Genomic DNA, 17,992 nt, shown 5'->3' on the forward strand with positions numbered 1-17,992 from the left:
AATGTTTCTATGATGAGATCACAGCCCTAATGTTAGTAAAGCCTGATCAGTCCATAAACCATGACTCTAGCCTGTACACACAAACCAGACAGATCCTGAGGATACGCTCACCTTTTAGTGCTGTACTAAAAAAAAAAAAAAAAAATTAAGAGCACTGACCACCATTCTTGTTTAAAGAAATTAAAATGGGGCATGAGGCGTGTGTGCCCATTTTAGTTTTGAGTTTCTGGTTCAGCTGCAGCCGTTGTTTACACTCTGAGCTGACAGCCATCCAGAGCAACTTACACTGCACATTTATTTTCTCAAGCGTACTTTGAGAGAACATTGCTGAAAGGCACACTGGCTGTTTGATGGATGAAACCTATCATCTGGGAAGTGTTTTGCCATTAGGTCACCATGCTGCCTCCTCTTTATGTAATTCTGTTCTTGACAAACACAAATGATGCAAGACTGGTCATACTTGCTTGTTTTGCAAGGAATGTAGTCTGAATAGAAACCTTACTGTGCACTGTGCATTGTAATGTGCTTTCTGTATAGCCAGTTCTCTCACACATATATGTGCAAAACTGTAATTAGGTCTAGATAAAACTGCTATTGTTCTTGTAGTTCATAGGTCAGAATTTTGTCTCATCAGAATTACATTTTATTCTTTACCACTTAGTAAAAATTATTTTTACTACTGAAAGACAAAGACGAAACCATTTTGTCACACAGGAACTTTATTCAGTACATATCCAGACTGACATTTGGTGGACTGACATTTGTCTTGTTGGAATGCATAAAGAATAACACTGGAATCAATTCTGTTTCCTGTTCAAATAGCGCCTTAATTTTCCTTTTAATACTCCTCTCCTTCCTCCTCTCCCTCACCCTCAATGGAGTCGACTCCGACCTCCTCATAATCTTTCTCCAGGGCTGCCATGTCCTCTCTGGCCTCAGAGAACTCACCCTCCTCCATACCCTCACCAACATACCAGTGCACAAAGGCACGCTTAGCGTACATCAGATCAAACTTGTGGTCAAGCCGAGCCCAGGCCTCAGCAATAGCAGTGGTGTTGCTCAGCATGCACACAGCCCTCTGGACCTTGGCCAGATCTCCACCAGGGACTACAGTGGGGGGCTGGTAGTTGATGCCAACCTTGAAACCAGTGGGGCACCAGTCCACAAACTGGATGGTGCGCTTGGTTTTGATGGTGGCAATGGCAGCGTTAACATCTTTGGGCACCACATCACCACGGTACAAAAGGCAGCAAGCCATGTATTTGCCGTGGCGAGGGTCGCATTTCACCATCTGATTGGCCGGCTCGAAGCAGGCGTTGGTGATCTCAGCCACTGAGAGCTGCTCATGGTAAGCCTTCTCAGCAGAGATAACAGGGGCATAGGTGGCCAGGGGAAGTGGATACGGGGGTATGGCACCAAGTTGGTCTGGAACTCTGTCAGATCAACATTGAGGGCGCCATCGAAACGAAGGGAGGCAGTGATGGAGGAAACGATCTGACCGATAAGCCTGTTGAGGTTTGTGTAGGTGGGACGCTCAATATCGAGGTTTCTACGGCAGATATCATAGATGGCCTCGTTGTCCACCATGAAAGCACAGTCAGAGTGCTCCAGGGTGGTGTGGGTGGTCAGGATGGAGTTGTAGGGCTCCACCACAGCGGTGGACACCTGGGGAGCTGGGTAGATGGAGAACTCCAGCTTGGACTTCTTGCCGTAGTCCACAGACAGACGCTCCATCAGCAGGGAGGTGAAACCGGAGCCGGTGCCACCTCCGAAGCTGTGGAAGACCAGGAAGCCCTGAAGACCAGTGCACTGGTCAGCCTGAGGGGAAGAGGGACACACAAAATGTTCAGCTGAAAGAAACAGCAACATCATTTACACTGACAATCTGAAGCTCAACTGGAATCAGCTCCTCCTCAAGTCACCCACCAGTTTGCGGATCCTGTCCAGCACCAGATCGATGATCTCTTTGCCAATGGTGTAGTGCCCACGGGCGTAGTTGTTGGCTGCATCCTCCTTGCCAGTGATCAGCTGCTCAGGGTGGAACAGCTGGCGGTACGTCCCAGTGCGAACCTCATCTGAGGAGACAGGTCACATTCAAGTCATTTCAGGGTTTTACAAACTGAAATCAAGTGACAATGATTGGATCTATATATTCTGAGAGTTTACCGATGACAGTGGGCTCCAGGTCCACAAAAACGGCCCTGGGGACGTGCTTTCCAGCTCCAGTCTCACTGAAGAAGGTGTTGAAAGAGTCGTCTCCTCCTCCAATTGTCTTGTCACTGGGCATCTGTCCGTCTGGCTGGATCCCATGTTCCAGACAGTAAAGCTCCCAGCAGGCATTGCCAATCTGGACACCAGCCTGACCCACGTGGATGGAGATGCACTCACGCTGGAAATGAGAAAATATTTTTTAAAAACTGAAAAATAATTATTTTATAAGGTTAGACCTCTAATTTCATTATGATGAACATTCAGTATCTTATGTTATAGATTTATATACAGCATATCATAGTATATAATTGTATAATCAGTTTATATCTTATTCAAAGTATGGTGGATGAGGTAAAAAGGAAGTTGCACCACATTGCAACAAATTATCAGTCAGATCACAGAGTAAAATAACAGTCTGACAGCAGAGGATATTGCTCCCCCTCTTCACTGCGGACCTGGGCTACTTTAGAGCGACTCAGTAGTGTCCATTACCAGTATGAATTTTTAATGGCTTGCTGGTAGCCATGCTGACAGAGCATTTCATCCATTTTGCCCACGGATAGGGTTTCTTTGGGTGTGGGCCATTTTATGAAGAGTGCAGCCTCTGCGCATCCTCCGGCTTCATTGAATTACAGCCTGATGCTGTCACAAGCAGCGAGGACCGGGCTTAGTCAGACCGGGAGAGAATAGAAAAAATACCGCAGAGTCGGAGGTTGGACGCAAGCCTACATTATTCATTCTGTCCACATTGCAATCCGTTCAAAACCTCTTTTGTTCAGAGCCGGCCCGCCACGTACCCATCCAAAGCGCGCCAGAGCCTCTCCCCGTACCACACTTAAACAATACCCCGACTCAGGATACATTTTTCTTTACATAATAAAGGCACTGCGATATAAAATAACGGTTTCAGATTACGTTTCATTTCATTTTTCAACTTTTTCGGTAAGTTTACACCTCCCTCATTAATCACATATCCAGTATCAAACTACATCCTTGCTGTAAAATTGAAAGTAAACGAACAGTCTGGCTATTTTATGAGTATTAGAATAAGATCTTACCATTTTGTTATGTTTTAGTAGCGCTTGACGGTTGCAGATGCTCCTCGAAAGGGCGTCTTACAATTCGACAGTTATGGGGTCGATGTAAGAGGAAATGTAGCACATGGGGATGGACCGCTCTTTTTATGCAAGCGCAGCCCCGGCCGCTGCGCCCGCTCCCCTCTTATTGGTCAAGTCCCAGTCAATCTGCCTCTTCAAAGCTGCCTGCTGCTTTCTATTGGATAAACGGAGCCATCATGCGTGAAGCCCACTTCCCAGACCCCACCCGACATCTTCCCGGTTATTGTGCAGCAAATATGGCGCCTCTTATTGTGTGAAAATGGTGCGTAATTTTGAGCATGCTGTAACCAGACAGGCTCAGTCTGGCACTGGCCGAAAAGTTTGTATGCACTTTCACAGCCAAACCTCTGAAACTAAATAGAATGTTGTATTATAAGACAAAATAGGCCAACCACGATATTAAATATATTAGAATAGAATAGAATAGAATAGAATATTTTAATTTAGACATCAGTCAGTAATAGCTGCTTTGTGTTCAGCTTATAAATCTCATGTGTAATGCATGTGATTGATGTATGAACACCTGCCACAATAGTAATCAATTAGTTGATTAGCCCTTAAAATGTAACATTTGTCTAAATATCAGACACAGGGGAAACCTTTCCATACTGTATTAGGAAAAGATTACAAATCATCCTTGCAAGATGAGGAGAAACTGGTCTCTGTCTCCTAATGTCTTATTTTGGACTTATGGTAATATAAAAATATATGTATAATACCTATAATAAGGGGCTACAACATGAGCTGATCTGATTCCAGGTTTAGAGTTAAATATGTTATACAAAAGCTGGTTATAAGCCAGTCATAGTGGTACTATTTGTGATATTAGTGATGCTCTTTTGCTCAGGCAGGAACTAGGTGTGGCAGCCCCCCCCCCCCCCCCCCCCCCCCCCCCCCCCATTCCCTCTCCCTCCCATTTATCTCTTAACACAACTGCCCACTTTCCTATCATTGTCATATCTATTATATTTATATCTTAAGCAATATGCATGCTGCTGAACATTAGAAATATATTCATATTTTTTCTGGCTGATTCTTCTATTGTATTGTGTAGATAATGGGAGTCAAACTGCCCAGTCATAGATGAGGGAGATATAGGCCAGAGAGCCAACAGACACCCAACCCCCAACCCTCCTCCCAAGATCCAACCGTTGCTAGGAAATGAATAACGGAGTTGCCTGGATACAGCCTAGTATCCACATAAACCGCCTTTATCTGGTAGTCACATGACCCAGCTTAAATAGCAGCACTAATGGGCAGCACTGCAGCTGCCCCAGTGGGGGGATGTGAGATGCCCCTGCCCGCTTTACTGTCAAAATCTTTCTGCCTACTTGTCCTGTGTCCAAGGAGACAAGTGGCCTACTTGCTCATCTACAAGCACAAGTGACCTTCTCTTTTCAGACTGATGACAAAAAACAATTGTGATGGGCAGGGCTGATGGGAGTGCTGTCTCTGTGAGACACGGTGCATGACAGTTAATGTGAGTCAGCTCTTTTATTCCCGCATTCCTCAATGTGGTTGGTTGTACACTCCACACGTTATCTTTTCACTTTAATCCCTACCTTCATGCTTTATTTGGACAGCAATAGCCTGACAATCACGTTGCTGGCCATGCACACCAGCTCTGTTGATGTATGTCTTAAACATTCAGCTGTAAGGACCATAAATGTGTCCTTCAGTAGGTCTTACAGAGTAGTCCTGCAAACGAACTGACATTTTTAAGCCCCTTGGTTGCTAACAACAAAAGAAACTCTATGATAACAGACTGTTTTACTGTTTTCCCTGGGGGTAGAAATAATACCTCTTTGTACTCAGCGCTGCTTTAGTTTTTATTGAGGGGACTAAAGAAACATACATTTGTTGACCCAGATTTGGTGATGAAACTTGAGAAGAGTTGATGTCATATAGTCATGATTGCTCTGCTTTTGTGAATATCAGTTTCCAGCATATTTGCAGCTACAAGTGCATTAAGGCTCACAACAAAAGAAAAAGCAAAAATTAGATTGTTGTCATGTCCTGCCTTGTGATTATTGCGTCAAAAGCATGGCTTTTTCAATTTGCAATCAAAACTACGACATAAAAATCATCCTGTGACATTTTGAGAGTATGCTTTGTACATTGCTGGGTATCATATTCCCTGAGCAGGATGTAGTGCGGTCTCTTTCATTGCATGGAGGACCACTCCCATCTCAAGCGTTCCCATCCTCCCTCTCTCCTCTTGGTGAGCAGCAGCTGCTCAGACCCTCCCTGTCTCACAGCTGCTGGGAGGGGCGGCCAGGCGGGTGGGTGCTGGGGGCCAGAGAATGTTCTCTCAAGAAAACTCGGCATGGAGCCATGACTGCTTCCTGTCCCACTCTTTCATCCCCTGCAGTTCATATTGAGTACCTCACTCACAAATGGCCGGTTGTAAATCATATTTCTTCCGTTCCCTGTTGAATAAATTATGATAACTCAAAGGAAACAGAACGTGTTTGGTTTAGGCTGCAGTGAGGATCTTATCCAGGCCAACATTAGACTCAAAGGCACCAATCATGACACTTGCGTCAGAAAGCCTCCTCAAATGGCTCTCGGTTCCTCCGGGATTGAGGACAGCTTAAGAAAGAGCAGGCTATTCAAACATCTCATGTTGTGACCCCAGAGACCAAGCAGTGAAAACAGGATCTTGTTTGCTGACCTACAGTTGTGTCACACCGACTGCATATCACTCTGCAGTCGCCGCTGTGCGAAACAGTTTCATCAGGCACTTTCAGTTCCTCAGATAAGACACAAACAGGCAAACAGAGGAAGAACACCCAGCATAACGAAACAGCAAGGAAGGCACACAGAGGGAGATGGACAGCCCACGTGATCAGCCCACTGAATGACATCATTGCAGAGAATCTAGGACAAAGAGGGAGGAGAGCTGGAGAGAGCTGGCATGCCGGGCGGACACCATGGCAAGCCCTCAGCAACATGGATGCCTGGCTGATATCAGCCACACTGAGATGGAAGCATCTTGTGCAGCGGAAGCATTCAGCCATTTTGCATCACTTATCGTATATCCAGTGCAGTGTGTACATGCACAAACAAATCACGGCTCCTCACAGCCTATGCAGCGGGCTTACACTGGTATATTTACCACTTCCCAAATATGGTCATTTCCTATTGATTTTGAGTCTGCCTGCCTAAATAATAGATGTTTGTAATCTTTGTTTGCTTATTCCTTTGCATGCATAATATATTAGCTTTGTTTGAAATATTCCTTTATCGAAAGGGCATGACACCAGGTGGATCTATAATGTATGCCATATTTTGATCAAAAAATAAAATCTAAATATGAAAAATGATATTGAAAGTAGTCAGCAAAATAAAAAATCTAATTAGATGATATTTTCTCAAACATGAGTAAAATTCTTATCCTGTGATCTATAACAGGAGTACAGTCAGTCAATATAATCTTTTGATAATGCATGTTGCAGGTTTGTAATGATCATTTTGTTCAGGTATGATTGCATGAAATATATTTGGGGGGCATTACCAAATGGTGGAAGTCATTTTTTTTCCTGCACAGGAGCGAATCCCCTGCCCTGCATGTATAAATCTGGTAGCGCCGCCCTCCCATTCAGCAGTTGTTGCATCGACCCCGTTGGGTAGAACACGCAACGCAATACACACACAGATTTTAAAAAGGATCTTTCTTCGCATTTTCTTGTCTCTCCCTTGCTATCTGAACCTCTTAAGAAAACATGGTAAGTCACATAGTCTTTTTTCAGCCATTTGTGTCTGAAAGGATTAGGGTGATGTTTTCTGAGGAGGAATGTAAGGAGTGCAGCACCGGCCGGCGTCTCGCTCGTTGTAAGGCTCCGTTGTCCTCCACGTCGATTCGTCTCCAATTCACCATCCAGCCATTTGGATGCGGTGTAGATTTTCCTTTTAGGAATTTATCACTGACTAAAAAAAAAAAAAAGGAAAAAAAAAAAAAAAAAAAAAGAATGAAACTGAGCAACCTGATTTTGCTGTTCCAACACATCGGGGCTGCAGTGGCACGATTTGATTTGCATTGTGTTGAGATTAGAACAATGCACTGACTCCCGCTGTATTCAGGCTACAGGAGCCTGTAATCTGAGACAAGACAATAAAGCGGCGCTCCTCAAGGAATAGTAATTGCTTTATTGGACACATTTTTGATATTGATAATCTTAAAATGTGAATATGGGAAAATCGGACGTCTTGCACATGCCTTACCCTCTGTTTTAAGGCAGGGAGGGGCAGAGTGGGTGGGGATAGAAGAAGACAACAGATTGCAACTGTCCATTATTTTAATTCATAGAGCAATACAGATTTTTCTATTTAACAACTGGTTTCCCTTGGGGTGCAAAATCACATCTTGCTCCGCTTTAAATGTGGTTATTGAGATGCCCAGGACAAATAAAGGTTTAAAAATAATTAAATAACCACGCTGGCACTTAATTGATTTTCACCTCCGCTGCTAATTTAATTTAGTCTACACGCAGCCTGCCCCACTATCATTTTTTTCTCTTAAGGATAATAAGGCAGGAGAGCAGACTTTCCCCCAGCATCCGCTGTGATAGCGCATCCTTAAGGAATCCGAGCAAGTGCGTGAATGTTCTAGAACGATAATGTGGACGCGCTCGTGCACGTGCACATGAATATGCATGCATTGTCTACCCTAGAGAAAGAGAGAGAGAGAGGACATAATAAAAGACAAGGGGACAAAAAGATTGGGAGAAAGACGACAGCAGCCCCCGCGATGCAGCCCCCTGCATTCGCAGCGCTGCTGTCAGGCATTTGTGTCCCCTGTAGATTGCAGTGCAGGGTGGTGCCTCTGGTGTGCAGTACCAGCCAGTCTCAGACAGGGGGAGCAACAGAATAATCCAATTTTCCAGTAATGCATGATGCTTTACAAATGTGCTACTTATCAATCCTTATGCTATTTTAAATGTAAAAGCCATCTGTGACCCAGCTGAACAAATGTGTGTAACTAAAACTATACCAGTGCCAATAAACTTTGCTTTTCTTTTTCCTTCTGTAGCGTGAGTGCATCTCCATCCACGTTGGCCAGGCTGGTGTCCAGATTGGCAATGCCTGCTGGGAGCTTTACTGTCTGGAACATGGGATCCAGCCGGACGGACAGATGCCCAGTGACAAGACTCTTGGAGGAGGAGACGACTCTTTCAACACCTTCTTCAGTGAGACTGGAGCTGGAAAGCACGTCCCCAGGGCCGTTTTTGTGGACCTGGAGCCCACTGTCATCGGTAAACTCTCAGAATATATAGATCCAATCATTTTCACTTGATTTCAGTTTGTAAAACCCTGAAATGACTTGAATGTGGCCTGTCTCCTCAGATGAGGTTCGCACTGGGACGTACCGCCAGCTGTTCCACCCTGAGCAGCTGATCACTGGCAAGGAGGATGCAGCCAACAACTACGCCCGTGGGCACTACACCATTGGCAAAGAGATCATCGATCTGGTGCTGGACAGGATCCGCAAACTGGTGGGTGACTTGAGGAGGAGCTGATTCCAGTTGAGCTTCAGATTGTCAGTGTAAATGATGTTGCTGTTTCTTTCAGCTGAACATTTTGTGTGTCCCTCTTCCCCTCAGGCTGACCAGTGCACTGGTCTTCAGGGCTTCCTGGTCTTCCACAGCTTCGGAGGTGGCACCGGCTCCGGTTTCACTTCCCTGCTGATGGAGCGTCTGTCTGTGGACTACGGCAAGAAGTCCAAGCTGGAGTTCTCCATCTACCCAGCTCCCCAGGTGTCCACCGCTGTGGTGGAGCCCTACAACTCCATCCTGACCACCCACACCACCCTGGAGCACTCTGACTGTGCTTTCATGGTGGACAATGAGGCCATCTATGATATCTGCCGTAGAAACCTCGATATTGAGCGTCCCACCTACACAAACCTCAACAGGCTCATCAGCCAGATCGTTTCCTCCATCACCGCCTCCCTTCGTTTTGATGGCGCCCTCAATGTTGATCTGACAGAGTTCCAGACCAACTTGGTGCCATACCCCCGTATCCACTTCCCCCTGGCCACCTATGCCCCTGTTATCTCTGCTGAGAAGGCTTACCATGAGCAGCTCTCTGTGGCTGAGATCACCAACGCCTGCTTCGAGCCGGCCAATCAGATGGTGAAATGCGACCCTCGCCACGGCAAATACATGGCTTGCTGCCTTCTGTTCCGTGGTGATGTAGTGCCCAAAGATGTGAACGCTGCCATTGCCACCATCAAAACCAAGCGCACCATCCAGTTTGTGGACTGGTGTCCCACTGGTTTCAAGGTTGGCATCAACTACCAGCCCCCCACTGTAGTCCCTGGTGGAGACCTGGCCAAGGTCCAGAGGGCTGTGTGCATGCTGAGCAACACCACTGCTATTGCTGAGGCCTGGGCTCGGCTTGACCACAAGTTTGATCTGATGTACGCTAAGCGTGCCTTTGTGCACTGGTATGTTGGTGAGGGTATGGAGGAGGGTGAGTTCTCTGAGGCCAGAGAGGACATGGCAGCCCTGGAGAAAGATTATGAGGAGGTCGGAGTCGACTCCATTGAGGGTGAGGGAGAGGAGGAAGGAGAGGAGTATTAGAAAGACATGGCAAGTCGTCATTAAAAGAGTACAATGCTGCATGCTCTTCTGATAATTCATACCTAATAAAGATCGATCTTAATTGGCATTTTGTGTACTTGTGTGTTTCTTGGATTATTGACTAAAGTGGTTGAATAGGGGTTTCACAGTTCTTGGGTGGGTCTACTCATGTTAAAAGAACTTTGTTTTTCAGAGGCCTGTCAATACATGGCTGCAAAATCCTAAATCAACAGATTAGTCTGGGGGAAGGAGGGAGTCTGTTGAAATTAGATAATTTATGAAAAAGCTCATGAACACCATCACTGTTGCTGTTCTTAAATTATAAATGAATAAATGTAAGACAACATCATGTAACAGTTTTGAACAAGGTTTATTGGAAAAAGAAACATTTAAATTCAGTTCGGTCCAAGTTAAAACATACACTGTTACCACCCAACTTGCTTCAGGTGGGTACCAAAAGAATCATGTTTGTCTAAAATATTATTAAGCAAATTATCACTTGATTTAAAGTTTAGGAAAAGCAAAATCTTACACATTCATGAATTTTTGCAGTAGAAAACATGTATAAAAATGTATAAAAAGACAGTCCAGGTTACTATGATGTGCAAATCAGATGTTGCCTGGTTGTGTATGTAGTAGACGGTGCTGGCTTGGTGTTCTGCTCAGTCACACCAGCCTGTCCTGCAGCAGCGGGCAGTTGTCCACCGCTCCACGTCGGTTCAAAGGGTTCCAGGACATCACCACTCTGGAGCAGGTGTGAGCCTGGCTGACCTGGGGGCCTGCAGGCACAACATCCTCCTTCAGGGGATGGTAGGACTTGAAGCGCCTATAGAGAGAAGAAAGACATCCAGATGAGTTCTTTCATTTATATTTGGTTCACAGTGCATAAATGAGTTACCAAATGTGTCATGCTTGATTACTTTCTATATGACTTAAATAACCATAAGACAAGTTAGTTCTTACTTGTAAGAATATGCTACTGTTCCTACTGCTAGAGCAACTACCAGGACTCCCAGCACCATAGCTATGGTGCCAGATGAGGATAGACCAGAGCCTGAAACAAGAATAAGCCCAACAATAAGGCCATCGATAAGCACAACACAGAAGGAATTAAAAATATAAACAAATTTGCAGAAAAAAAAAACAATGTGCAAAATTATTGTATGGCAGGTTGTGTTGCATACCCATGCTGACATTGACTTTAGCACTGGTGGCAGCTAAGCTGACATCATTAGCCATGGACACATTGATGCAGTAAACACCGGAGTCATTGAAAAAGTGACGCAACATGAGCTGACACTCCTTAGATGGCTCCACCATGTTGCACACTGTGTGAATTGGCTTCAAGCACTCTGCATCCAGGATCACACTGCACACCTCTTTTGGAAAGCTGGTGAAAGAATACATCCAGTTCATTACTGCACTTCTGTTATACATTACCTGAAAATAGCGAATGGCCATTTTTGCAGTGTTAGTGTTAGTGACCTATATATTGTCACATGGTTTGTATGAGGTTGGGTATCATTTGAGAGGGTTCCAGTGTGTACAGTATAGTGCACTCACCTTCCCTGGCAGGTTACAGTGAGATCCAACACATTTTTCTCAGCTTCGGGTGTTGTCATCACAGCATTTTCCATTTGCACTATCTCAACTTTCTCAATACCCTCTGCATACAAAGACATGGATGAAGGATTGTAAGTGATAATAATTTCAATACTATTAGATATCCATCAGACATTTTTCTCTAATATCCATTCACATAGTATAAGCCTAATTAAAAGCAACTCACCAACTACTTCAATGCCAGTGCAGAATGAGCCATAACGGTATATCACGCAATCATCATCTGAGGGTTTATCATCAGCATCTCTCTTAGCAAATACAACCACTGTGGCTTGGCCTGTCAGTGTCACTGTCCCCTTGGCACCTTGTGAGGAAAAACATTACTAAGATATGACATTTATACTATAAAGTATTTGAATTTGCTGCTATCAGTCAACCTATGTGCAGCTCACAATGAAACCACAATAGAACACAAAGCACAATAGAGCAATTCATTTTGGAATGTCCACATGCCCCATATGTGTCCCTGCTTCCTTAAAAGATTTACATCTCATTTACATTTTGGGCATTCACTGAGTGCTCCGATAAGCGGTTTACTTCAACAGGAAACATGGCTGTTGATGAACACACTGTCCTTTGTCTTTTGTCAGGACTGGATCTGTGACCTTGTGGTAACAGGACGTACCCTGCTGCTGAAAAATATCAAGAACTAACTAGCCTTAACATCACACTTTGTTCTTCTCAGTTTACCTGCAGCAAGCCCAGTCACTGCGTCATCCTTTGTCCTCTGGGTCACAGCCGTAGGTATCATGGAGGTTGCTGTGGCTGAGTCAGCTGCCTTGTCAGGGTTGATGGGGGAGGGAGTCTTGTCCACAGCAGCAGTTTCCTGGGCTGGTTGTGCAGTTGAGGCAGTGGAGGCTTCTTCTTCAGTGTTGTCCTCTTCTGTGTCAGATGGGCCAATGTTCACATTTAGACCAGTTGCCTTGGTGGACACCAGCAATGGCACAGCAGACACCAGTGCAGGTGCCTTCACTGCTGACAGGCAGATGTAGTTTATATATGTGAGCCAGTAAAAACATGTCAAACTGTTTATGAGACTTATTTCACTGATGCTAAGCTCATCATAGCAACTGAGAGCAGTCCCTTCATTAGTTTTTTAGGTTGTCACACATCATCAATAGTTGTTCTTTACCTGTAGTGCCTGATCCAGCAGGTGGGGGATGAGTAGGGATACCAACTGGGGGGTCACAGGCCTTATCAGGGATGACTGCCTGAATGACCACCTGGGGCTTGTAGGAACCCGAGTTAATGTAGGTGTGGGTGACAGTCAGCTCTCTGGATATGAGCGCTCCACTTTCATCACCAAAGTCCCAGTTGAAGGTGATGTCTGCGTTGCTGAGATACTCACTGGGGTCGTGGAGGGTGATGGTGAAGGCGATTGCCCGGTTCTGGATGAAGCGCATGTCCCCTGCCACAATGTCATTCACTTGGTCCAAAGAGACAGCGAAGGGAATTTGATCTATGGAGTATAACACCGATGGACAATAAATCTACAGGAAACCACTCATTCATGCCAAAAGAGTTGGAACTGGAGCTTGCAGTACAACAGTTAAAACATTATTAAAAGAGCTGTATAAATCTGACCAGTGATGGAGAACTGAGTGGAAGCATATCCCAGAGGAATGAACTTCTCCTTGCTGCGGTAGTGGTAGATGACAATGTCCATGGTGTAGGAGCCCAGGGGGACATCATCTGTCCCGATGGTCAGGGAGGAGGAGGGGCCATCTGATACCTGCCAGTACTGACCTGCCAAAGAGCACACAGTGCAGAGGTTCATGGCCCTATTTGGTGTACTTTGAAATTCACTTTGATTCCCAATCTTTTTTCCTCTGGTCTGCCCTAAGTTGCCAAACAAAACTGTAGTGACTTTAAATAAAACGAACAATAGGCCACTGAGAGGCGAACGGGTGAACTTGTTCTGACACATGTTCTGGGGCTAAAAATAAACCAATGTCCACAACCACAGAGACGGTCAAGAAACTGTTTGCCTCTCGTCTCACACACCTGACTGTCATCATCCCAAGCTTAACTATATGCACTTCCTTAATTAATTCTCCCCCCTTGCGTTCAATGTAATAACTGCATGTACACACATATAGTCAGTGTTTCAGATGGATAAAGAAAGATAAAATAAGACAAAAACAAAAAAAAGACAAACAAAAAACTACATTATGGCTCCAACAAAAACCTTTATCACTGTTTCAGTAGATGGAAGAAATACTGTTTCCACTTTGCCAAGAGTAAAATTTTGAGGGATACACTTAATTTTCATGTCTAGCCAAGGGCAAGTCAAGTTAATGAGAGGGTCAGATCATATGACCATAATTTAAGGTTCTTATACAAAATCCACCCTGGGTCAAATTTCAAAGCATGTCATGTGAGCAAGAAACTCCCTGAACCTGAACCATAGAAATCAACATCCTTAAGAGGCTGTATAGGTTGTTACATGAAAGGAAAGCTCCACCTACCCCATGTCTTCCAGACAAACACATAACTAGGCTTTTTGTCCTTCTTGAAGGGAGTCCCGTCGGGGAAAACGCCTTCCCATTCTGTGCTCTGTGTTGGGTATACTGGCTCAGATTCACGGTATTTAGTTCCTGTAACACAAACAAGAGCGATGTGACTGCTGTGACTGGAAATTAATAGATGAAAACAGAAATTACATTAAGACCCAAATTGCAAAGAGAACACTTAAATTTCTCACAACTACTATATTCATTCATATTCATATTCATATTCATTCAACTACTATATTCATTCATACTATATGATGAGGTAAGAAGTGTGTGTGATGTGTTACCATTGCCTATGCAGTCCTCAGCCCAAACAACCTCTCCATTTGGTTGCACCTTCTGGTTGTGTGGAAACTCCAGGTCAATGGTGAAGGTAACCTTGGCTCCAGTTAGAGTTGGTGCATCATTCCCAACATTAAAAGACACCCTTCCACCTGCAAGGCAGCAGACATGAAAGAATTCATCACATGCAAAAACAACAGAATTAAATCAATGGAATGGTTTGGGATTAAATCAAACCTGTCCATAATGCAAAATAAATTGTTAAAGCTACCTAGACATCAGTGAGAGAATTGGCCATTTTACACAGATCTGGCAAGATTACTTTTTAAAGATGCAACAGTGTTGAAGTATATTGAGTTTGCAGGCAGCTGAAAGTGAATTTGTATGATTATGAAAACAATATTGAAACATGCATACCCTTCCAGGAGTCTTTGTACCGTGGGTCTCCATCTTTCCAGACAGGGTACATCTTAGTATTCCATGATGGATATCGAGTGAAGCGGTTTTTGGCCTCTGAAATATCACAAGAAATATACATTTGAAAACAGAACTTGAATAATTTAATACTGTACATATATTGCTCCTCGTGCAAGAAAAGGTGCAGCACATATCTCTTATTCAACCACACATTGGCTGTCCCTCTGCACTCTTCAAAGAATTTCTTTTACAATTTTTGTTTGTCTTATAGTCACCCTGCATTGCATTTTTGTACATTGAAATCACGATTACTCTATTATAGATTTATTAAAGAACATTTCACCACTACACGCTACTTCTGATGTGATACGAGTTAACAGTGTGAAGCGAAGGTGACGACTAGCGACCAAAGGAGGGTGTTGGTGCTGTAGGTGCTGTTTGATTATCAACATAATTCTGTGATCCCCCAATCCCTCTCATGTGACAGTCAGATGAAAGTGTGAGAGCGTGTGTGCATGTGTATGCGCATGCATGTCTTTTTTCTTTTTTTTTTATAACAGATTAAGAACGTCGCAGGGATGAATTTGGATTAAACATAAATAGGGCAGTTATTAAAACTAACCCACTGCCCCAAAATTAATTATAAAACTCCCAAAGCAAGAGCTAAATCAGACTTTTGATTGTGTTTAATTGTGAAATCCGCTTAGATTATTATGGGATAATTACAGCCATTTCCCTCTCCACTCTCTCTCTAAATGGCTTGGCTTCAGTGTTTTCTTGGCTGAACTTGATGCCAACTGTTGAGTGGTGTAAATAAGTTATAAAATCGTAATGAATGTAATTGATTGTTATAGGGATGAGAGGAAGAATGAACTGTTCCTCTGATTAGACAGCTTTACTTGAAACAACATTAGTTCATTTCATAAACTAAATTTTTGGAGTTATTAACTGAAACTGATCATATCTTTAAATTATCTTTCTGTGAATGAGTGCCTTTTGTTTATATTTTTATTTTTTCTACACATTCCCCATAACATGGACTTAGGATAACAAGATAATCATACTTATCACTTTGCCTTATAAAGGTCAAATTCTTTGCATGCCATTTGCATTCAAGCTTGACTGGGTATAGATGTCATGGGAATGACTTGAAACTACACAAACAGATCTTGAACTAGCTACTGATTATGTACACCAAGTCTGGTGTTGTGATGAGAAGGCACTGAGTCTCAGAGCACCTTTTGACCTCTGAAAGGCCCAAGCAGGGCTGTAGTCCTGCTAAAACCAAACTGAAACACTAAGCACTTTTTTTTCTTCAAACTGACTGACAGAGCTCCAGATAAAATAAATAAGCATATGCATAATCTGCACTAATTGTTATGTATATTGAAGCTGCTTGAGGTTTTTCTTTCCTTTTTATTTCTTTGTGTGCACTGGTCTAAAATGGAACTTATGATGGTGTGAGAAACTTCCAAAAAAGTGTGTGATTTGCTCTGATTTGACATTAATATGTACATTAAGACTGCAGTCCATACATAGAATCTGTGTCTCTGTTTCTGGCATGATTTTAGTCCACTTATATTCTTGATAGCAAGTTCATAGCAAGTCTCAGTTACAGTTTTGGAATCTCAGATAAATGCTTGAAAGAAATCATGTGGTTAAAACCTCATGCTTTGTCATTCTAGGAAACAAAGATCACTCTGAACTGCAGAATACCTGAAGGTGTCTGAACTTGAACTATGCCAGAAACCTTAGCCACTTCGGTACCAAGTCACAGAACCATCTGGCATATCATGATTTAATGTCTGTATTTTCATTACTGCATGCATGTCCTAAAAATATTTGCTGATACTCAGATTAATTAAAGTAATATTTGCACTTACTTGCCACAGCGTATGAAGCCACTGACAGCAGCACCAACAGTACCAGAGCCGTCCGCATTGTCAGCACACCTTGTCTATGAAATATCCCTTTTCTGAGCAGCTGGCCAGAGCAAATTGGCTTTATAGTCCATCATGTCTGACCTCACACAGAGTAGAAGAAGAAACCCCTCCTCCTCTAGGAGGCTCTGTGGACCCTCCTCCCATAAGATTTAGGGGTACCTGAAGTGTACTGATTATACTGTGTTTACAGTACAAGTATGTGTCAGGGATTATATAGGTCACATACAGTAAAGCAAGCCTGGCATAATCACATACATTTTTCATGCATTTCTACATGGAAAAAGATTGCATCACAAAATTGCTAGAATGCACAATTTAATCAAGATCATTTTAAGATAAACAATTTGGATTCATTTTTTCCATCATCAGCTGAGAATGGGTTGTATCTGGAACAACAGAGTGGATATTTTGTGTGCTATGTGTAACCAGCCTAGTAACATGTTGACATGGCCATATTGCAAATTAAAAAAGAATGAGACTTTTCTATGATTTTGTTACAATATCCCCAAACTTGACAGAATGACTCAAATGAAGTGGTAAAGGATCAATAAAAAATACATTGGAATATTGAGATCATACATTTTATGGTATTATCTTTTTATCTGGACAGAAGATTGTGCATGTTACCAGTTGCACGTGAAAGCATACCCCGTACACTTCCGAGTATGAATAGCCATCTAAATCTCTTAAAATCACCTGACACATTTTGGAATGCCTTTCCAATAAGTCCTAATTATTTGGGGATTTACAGTGAAATTCGTGTTGCTACTTTCAACTGATGATTATCTGTCATGAATTAAGGTCATGGAAATGTCTAAGAAAAGGTGCAGGTAAAATGGGTCAAAACTTTTGTGCTGCTACATTCACAATATGGGATACATTGTACTACGTGAAATATAAATGTGTCTAAGTGAGGACTGGTCATAAGAACAATAGGCCACACAATACAGCTAAAAGAGACTGCGCTTACAGAAAAAATGGAAGGAATGCAATGTTAATGAGGATTACTGAAGCACTTGTGACTCCCTAAACTCATCCAGCTTTGTCCTACAACCCAGAGAACTATAAAGTCACTTTGTTGAAAGTTTTTTTTGTCTTAGTATCATATGCCAAACTGTGACACTGTTTAAAGTTCTGCACAATGTCAGCATTCATTGCAAATCCTATTGAAGTGTGCCTTATCTTTTTCTATTAATGCTGACCATGAACCCTGTAACTCCCTGAATGTCCCATAGTCCTATAATGTAAAAATTAAAATACAATCAAGAATGTTGCAAAAACATTTTTTGTTTAAAATACAT

General features: G+C 43.1%; 3 protein-coding genes across 5 annotated transcripts; 1 reads left to right on the top strand and 2 right to left on the bottom strand.

Annotated features, from left to right (window-relative positions):
- Nucleotides 1-701: 701 nt before the first annotated feature.
- LOC115361934 (tubulin alpha-1A chain-like) lies at nt 702-3,386 on the bottom strand. The gene is given in 5 exon segments (XM_030055653.1): nt 702-1,389; nt 1,392-1,818; nt 1,927-2,075; nt 2,167-2,389; nt 3,270-3,386. Coding segments are annotated over 5 exon segments (1,353 nt in total). The 5' UTR covers nt 3,273-3,386; the 3' UTR covers nt 702-838.
- Nucleotides 3,387-6,921: 3,535 nt separating this feature from the next.
- Nucleotides 6,922-10,001, top strand: LOC115361935 (tubulin alpha-1B chain-like). The gene is made up of 4 exons (XM_030055654.1): nt 6,922-7,057; nt 8,362-8,584; nt 8,676-8,824; nt 8,933-10,001. Exons 1-4 carry the CDS (start codon nt 7,055-7,057, stop codon nt 9,911-9,913), a joined length of 1,356 nt encoding a protein of 451 aa, XP_029911514.1. The 5' UTR covers nt 6,922-7,054; the 3' UTR covers nt 9,914-10,001.
- Nucleotides 10,002-10,264: 263 nt separating this feature from the next.
- Nucleotides 10,265-16,730, bottom strand: pmelb (premelanosome protein b). 3 transcript variants are annotated; one of them, XM_030055652.1, is made up of 12 exons: nt 16,632-16,730; nt 14,749-14,844; nt 14,337-14,483; nt 14,005-14,133; nt 13,121-13,282; nt 12,669-12,995; nt 12,227-12,418; nt 11,703-11,840; nt 11,477-11,579; nt 11,098-11,303; nt 10,877-10,967; nt 10,265-10,739 (listed from the first exon to the last, which is right to left on the bottom strand). In XM_030055652.1, the coding sequence occupies exons 1-12, from the start codon at nt 16,687-16,689 to the stop codon at nt 10,580-10,582; spliced, it is 1,809 nt and encodes a 602-aa protein (XP_029911512.1). In that variant the 5' UTR covers nt 16,690-16,730; the 3' UTR covers nt 10,265-10,579. The 3 variants fall into 3 exon arrangements, with proteins under 3 accessions (XP_029911512.1, XP_029911511.1, XP_029911510.1); XM_030055651.1 differs by having other exon boundaries at nt 12,227-12,508; XM_030055650.1 differs by having other exon boundaries at nt 12,227-12,511.
- Nucleotides 16,731-17,992: the final 1,262 nt, after the last annotated feature.

The sequence above is a fragment of the Myripristis murdjan genome, chromosome 7, assembly GCF_902150065.1.
Source record: "Myripristis murdjan chromosome 7, fMyrMur1.1, whole genome shotgun sequence".
Taxonomy (NCBI): domain Eukaryota; kingdom Metazoa; phylum Chordata; class Actinopteri; order Holocentriformes; family Holocentridae; genus Myripristis; species Myripristis murdjan.

Excerpts from the sequence above, each read along its gene's own strand:
- LOC115361935 (XM_030055654.1), top strand. Across the intron at positions 8,585-8,675 it reads CCTGGAGCCCACTGTCATCG|ATGAGGTTCGCACTGGGACG; the intron begins GTAAACTCTCAG and ends CTGTCTCCTCAG. Across the intron at positions 8,825-8,932 it reads TGGACAGGATCCGCAAACTG|GCTGACCAGTGCACTGGTCT; the intron begins GTGGGTGACTTG and ends TCTTCCCCTCAG.
- pmelb (XM_030055650.1), bottom strand. The coding sequence starts at position 16,689 with ATGCGGACGGCTCTGGTACTGTTGGTGCTGCTGTCAGTGGCTTCATAC. Across the intron at positions 14,134-14,336 it reads TGAGGACTGCATAGGCAATG|GAACTAAATACCGTGAATCT; the intron begins GTAACACATCAC and ends TTTGTGTTACAG. Across the intron at positions 10,968-11,097 it reads TAAAGTCAATGTCAGCATGG|GCTCTGGTCTATCCTCATCT; the intron begins GTATGCAACACA and ends TTCTTGTTTCAG.